The sequence below is a fragment of the Gymnodraco acuticeps genome, unplaced genomic scaffold, assembly GCF_902827175.1.
Source record: "Gymnodraco acuticeps unplaced genomic scaffold, fGymAcu1.1, whole genome shotgun sequence".
NCBI lineage: Eukaryota > Metazoa > Chordata > Actinopteri > Perciformes > Bathydraconidae > Gymnodraco > Gymnodraco acuticeps.
In genome coordinates, this window is record NW_022992339.1 from 943243 (window position 1) to 949242 (window position 6000).

Genomic DNA, 6000 nt, shown 5'->3' on the forward strand with positions numbered 1-6000 from the left:
GCTTAGAATGTTCACATTGTTTGACATTCACATACTTCTCATTATAGGCTGGTCTATATCAAACCTGAGGTTCACACTTGTTCAGGTGGGTGACACTGACACGTGACGTAATGCAATACACCACAGCCTCCTGCCTTTACCAAGGAAATGTGTTTGAATGGTAAATGACTATCTCTCCTAAGGTTGTTTAGTAATCCACCAGCAGAGGGCGCTCAACAGCTGCATTATTGAAGTGGGGAGCAGGCCTCCTTGGATCCATGAAATATCTTCATGACATGTTTGATTTGTTTTTGTGGTTTTTCTCATTTATGACAGCACATGTCACAACGTTGTCCCCATTACATTATATACAGTGTTCAACACTTGTTGACGTAATATCAATACATTATTTCAGTGAATGGAAAAGACGCCGATTTCTCGCGCTGGATTATGATCAGGACATTACAATAAGAGAGATCAAATATTCCATGAAGAAGGTCACTCGTCTCGGGTAGAGACAGTTTACCTACATATATAGGCCTACCATTGGACTAACTTCAATACATTTAATATATAATCGCTCTGGACTATGTTACCATCTACCAGCATATTTTTTACATTAATATTATTTGTAGAAACAATGGGACAGGTGAATTTGGATTCCGGTAAGGTAACCATAGTGAGCCATAAAACACAGTGTCAAGCTAGACAGAGTTTATCCGGCCGCGATGACGAGTTGTGAGGTTTCACCTTCAGAATAAAAGCTCTACTTTCATCCTTTATCCCAGTAGACCGTACCTTTGCTATATTCATTTTATTTTGAAACACAACTCCCGGAAATGACAATGTTATAATGCGGTATTGACAACCCCTCCTCCAGAGAAGCTTCTTATCGTTGACTAAACAGAACTTCCTAGAAGCAGGACAACTTTTCTTTCCAGGTCAGAAACTTTGCTCCCGGCGGTGTAATGTAAAGTGGAACCTTTGTCTTCCGACCTGCTGGGGTGACACAGCTAGTTTGGGCCTGTTTGGGTAACGTTGGGCTAGTTGTGAGGTAACGTTACACCAGACTTTAACATGCATATGCTAGCGCCTAACGGATCCATCATGGAGCTGGACTCGGAGTTTGTGAAAATTAAAGCTCACTACAGTGGGTAAGTAGCCTGTTAAAATGCTATATACGGTGAGAGGGGAACACCTGTTTGTGTGTGTGTCTGTGGGAGGGGGAGTACAGTGAGGTAGGGTCAGCCAGTGACTCTGCTCTCTGCACTGTCACTCACCTGTAGTAGGCATAGTCAGAACAATTACAATGAAAGTAATTGAGTCATATCGGAATTGTAGGACATTTAGACGTCAAAGCTTTTGAATAATAAACCCTTTATTTTCAGAGGTGTCCAAACTTTTTTCTCACTGAGGGCCACTCGAAAAACATACGAAGGGCTCCAGAGGGTTTCATTTATTCTGTTACACAAAGTGTTGGCAGCTGATCCCTTACAACAGGAGCCTCAGATTGCTTATAATAAGGGGTATATTTCAAGCTGGTTATATAAATAAGTGATTTATTATTATTAAAATGTGTTAGAAAGTATTATCAACTTTAATTGACCGACACATTCATTATACCGTGTAATATCTGTTTACACACATATATATCAGGGTTTCCCACACATAGACTATACTTGGGCGGGCCGCCCAGGTATATTAACGGCCGCCCAAGTATATTTCGCGACCCATTTAGTTTTTTTTTTTTTTTTTTTATAATTTTTTTTTTTTAATATATATTTTTTATTCGTCCGTGACCACGACGCCATCTGCGATCGATTAACTTGTAGATAATGATCCCTCGCTCCCTTGCTCTGATCTCGCCTCCTTCTGGCCTGTTAAGTGGCTTGCCTCACACAGGGTGACTGGCTGTCCACATGATGTGGCCTGCCGACATGGCCACTGTCATACAGATCATAAATCAAAGCCCTTGATTGGTCTCTGTGTGTCATTCAAGCTCGGGATAAACCTCAGCTCAGGTGAGGTAAAGGACTCTCTGAGTGTTTAGATAGTTAACTTAGTCTAAGTTCTCAGTGGGTCTCAAACGGTGTGGTCACCATTTATGTAAACACATATTTCCATTTGAGCGGGTAGTGATTGGTCTAATGCAGTGGTTCTCAAAGTGGGGGGCGCGCCCCCCCAGGTGGGCGCAGAGGCATGACAGGGGGGGGGCGCGAGAGACCAGGAGAAAAAATGGTTATTAAAAAAAATAATTTATATTTTAAATAAAATAAAATAAAAATCATATTTTGAAAAATTATTGATTTGAAAATAATATGATACAGCACAGTACTATTACGTCTGGGTGTCTGTGTTTCATTAAAGCTCGGCTCTGTGTGTGTGTGGAACGAGCCATTTTGTGTGTGTGCGCGAGCGAGAGAGAGAGAGAGAGTGCACCGGTACCGGAGATCGTTGTTGTTAGCTTCTGGTGCTAGCGAGCTACGCTAACGGATATAAGGAGTTTTTTCAACAACAAAGTGGAGGAGAGTCCTCTCCTGTCAGACTGAGAGACTCAGTGAGCTAAAGGACTCTCTCAGTGTTATCTCAGTGGGTCTCAAACGTTTTGGTCACCATTAATATAAATAAATTAAAAACAATTATGAAATACTATATGACATTAAAAAATGTATAACGTTTAAAAGGGGAGTGATTTGTAAAATATCCATAAAGAAATAGTAAATCTGTTTACAGTTCTGTGTTGAGAGATGTATCCATACTGTAGATCTCTTCATTTTGCTCTCAAAGTGCACCAGATTGATGCTTTTAACTTCAATATTTAAAAATAAATCTTCCCGGGGGAGCTTGCCCCCGGACCCCCTATGTGAGGTCCACACACCACCTATAAAAATAGCACTTTACCCCTGCTTACACCTATATGCCGTGAGCTGATTATTGAGCCTTCATTGTAACAGTTGCGGGTACACTGTGTGTATGCGTGGAGAGTGTTGCAGTAGAACATTCCACTGTAGCGCCCGGTACATTAATGGGAAACCCTAAATGTTTGAGCACCCTCTATGAAACGTCAAGCTACCCCACAGCACCCCCAAAAGAAATCTCTGGCGCCGCCACTGAGCCTGACTATTTGTGTTGGGGGGGGGGGCCCGACTTTTTTTTTCTCCAAAGGGGGGGCCTGACAGAAAAAGTTTGAGAACCACTGGTCTAATGGATAGTGAGGTGGGCTGAAGATCGGAAGGCTGTGAGTTCAAATCCCGCCAGGAACACCACCACTAGTGTGCCCTTGAGTAAGGCACTTAGCCCTTAGTTACTCCAGGGAGAATGTCCCTGTAATCGGTCATTATAAGTCGCTTTGGATAAAAGCGTCAGCTAAATGAAATGTAATGTGATTAGTAAAATATGCATGAATAAATAAATAAAAAGTTAACTAGGTGAAAAAAGGTAAGATACACTTTTAAAACTTGTTGAGAGAAAACTAGTCTTTGCTGCTGCCTCAAAGAGGAGCAGGGGGAGAGGATGGAGAGGGGGGAGAGGAGGGAGACAGGAGAGGCTGATTCAGGAGCACAGACACACTCACAACTATAAATGAACCAAAACTAAATTAATAAACAAGTTTCAGTGTTTTTTTCATATTGGAAATGGTATGTTATTGGTTATGGCCTTGATTTTATGATTATTGAAATGTATACAGTTCTGTTAAATATAGGTGTTTCCATAGATCTAGTCTCTTTATTTTTCCCTCAAAATGCCCCAGATTGATGCATTTAACTCCAAAATAAAAAATAAAATCTTACCGGGGGGGCATGCCCCTGGACCCCCCTAGAGGATTTGAGGTCGACCCTCACTAAAAATCACATGGATAGGTTCCTAAATACATTTATAAATACATTTATTTTTTTAAATAGTAACCCATTTCCATATGTTCATGTGTGGGTAGTAGATTTAAACTATAGGGCTATCACTATGGGCCCTGCCTGTACCTGTTCGCTCTGCCATCGCGTGAAGGGTCTGCTAACAAGCGACCAACAGAAAGGTTAATGTTGTTGCACGTCACCTCAACCCCCCCCCGCTACCACCACCCCCCAAAGTATATTTCAGATCTGTGGGAAACACTGGCAGTTAATGGACCAGCACCAGAGGCATTCCCATACACACAGGCGTTGGAGCTGTTCTTCATGAAATCCCAGAAGGATGAAGTGCTCTGACAAACAGTGCCATCTTTGCGCAAAATGATTATACCGGAATGAAAAGTCAATAAATAATGTTGTTAAAACTTTTTTTTTTATTCGCGCACCCCCCCCCCCCCCTTGCCACCACCCGCCCAAGTATATTTCATATCTGTGGGAAACACTGTATATATATTTAAGAAGTACAATATAAGAAAAGTAAAAGTTTCAGGTGTGGCCATTTTCCATTATACTTTTAGAATTTGCTGAGGGCCTGTTCAGAGTGGACAATGGGCCGCAGTTGGCCCCCGGGCCGTAGTTTGGACACACCTGCTTTATTTTCTAGTTTCCTGTTCTCTATTTGAGAGAAACAGCTGGTGAACCATCACAAAAATGGATTTCGCCAGCTCAAGCATCAATGGTACATATTTGTTTATTAGATGTTTTATTTGTTGCTTTCCAACGGCACTTGATGGTGGGCTAGCACTTTGAAATCAATAGAAATCTAGTGAAAACAGTTCTATTAACCTCTTGATCCAACCCAAGTTGTGTTTCGTTAAGTGTTTAGAAAAAGGGTTAATTGTTGCATCTTGAGGGACACACCTTCAGTGGAAAATGACTGTTTATGATTGAACACATTCCTTTGATTATCATTAGGCATATATCCACACAATACAGTCATTGCAAAACAAGTCAATATAAAGCCTATTTGAAATGTTCATTTGACATGCAACTGTATTTACATTTTCTTTAAGGACATGCATATTTAACACAACAAGTGCATGTTTGAGCCTTTTGGGCATGGCATGTTTGAAATGTCACTGGTGGGACAGACAATGTCTTCCCATTCTGGAATGACAACAACATTGTTTTATTGGAAGTAGCATGAGCAAATGTGCCGTGTCGTCTTGTTTCTTAAGCTGTGTGCTTATAAGGTTGTTGATCTGGGCCATATCATGATTAATGACATGTCACTGCTTTATTGCATTTTAAATTCATATTTTATAAACCAAATCCTTTATAACCTCACACTTATCTGAACTCATTTAGAAGTGTTACCTTTGTCCTTGAAGGAGTGCCCACAGCTCCACTATCTGTAATGCTCCATGCCAAGTGTTCCACATGCTCACGATTGAGACGCCCTGGTGACAACTGAAAAAGCTCTTAACTGACAGAGATGTAATAATGCCACCGAATGTTATTTAAGGTATGCCCGTCAAAATGAATTGAAAGATGTATGGTTTACTTTGGTAACACAGTGACATCACTATTTAACACTTGCGTTTCTATTGTCTAGTGCTCCAAAACATGGACGTGATATACATCTCTAAGCGGTAGGCCAATCACAACAGAGCCGGCCAGCTAACCAATCAGAGCAGACTGAGGGTGAACAGAGGTGCTGACAGTATTAGAACAGTGAAGTATCTTTTGAAAAGCCTGCACAAAATACAAATATAAACCTAAAATTAGCCAAATGTATTCTTTTTAACATCAACTTGTCATTGTTCTCTGGAAGATAGCGTATGTGATTGGGACACTGTTTCCAAATAATATCAACAGCATTATTTTTAGATTTCTTATTTATCTGCTGAGTTGAAGTTATATCTGTGACAATCCAGTATAAGAATGGATTGCTTTAATTAGTGCTGTAGTTAGCACACTTTGCATCATGAAAAACAAGTTCAAAGATTCATCAAATATAGATCTGATCAATAACTTCCTGCAGAACGACTGATTAACCAATCATTGCACACTTCAACATGCCACTAAGTGCAGGAATACACTAAGCATCCTCATATCTCACAATGTAAAACATTGACATATAATATGTCTAATTCCCTGTGATTGAAATCCCTTG

At 40.5% G+C, this 6000-nt stretch overlaps 1 protein-coding gene across 1 annotated transcript in view; it reads left to right on the top strand.

Annotated features, from left to right (window-relative positions):
* Positions 1 to 881: 881 nt before the first annotated feature.
* Positions 882 to 6000, top strand: part of prkcz (protein kinase C, zeta) — a gene marked incomplete at its 3' end in the record, with an annotated part of 137223 nt that continues 132104 nt past the window's right edge. Inside the window, 1 exon segment of the mRNA XM_034208691.1 lies at positions 882 to 1133. Within this exon segment, the coding sequence (XP_034064582.1) occupies positions 1057 to 1133 (77 nt within the window).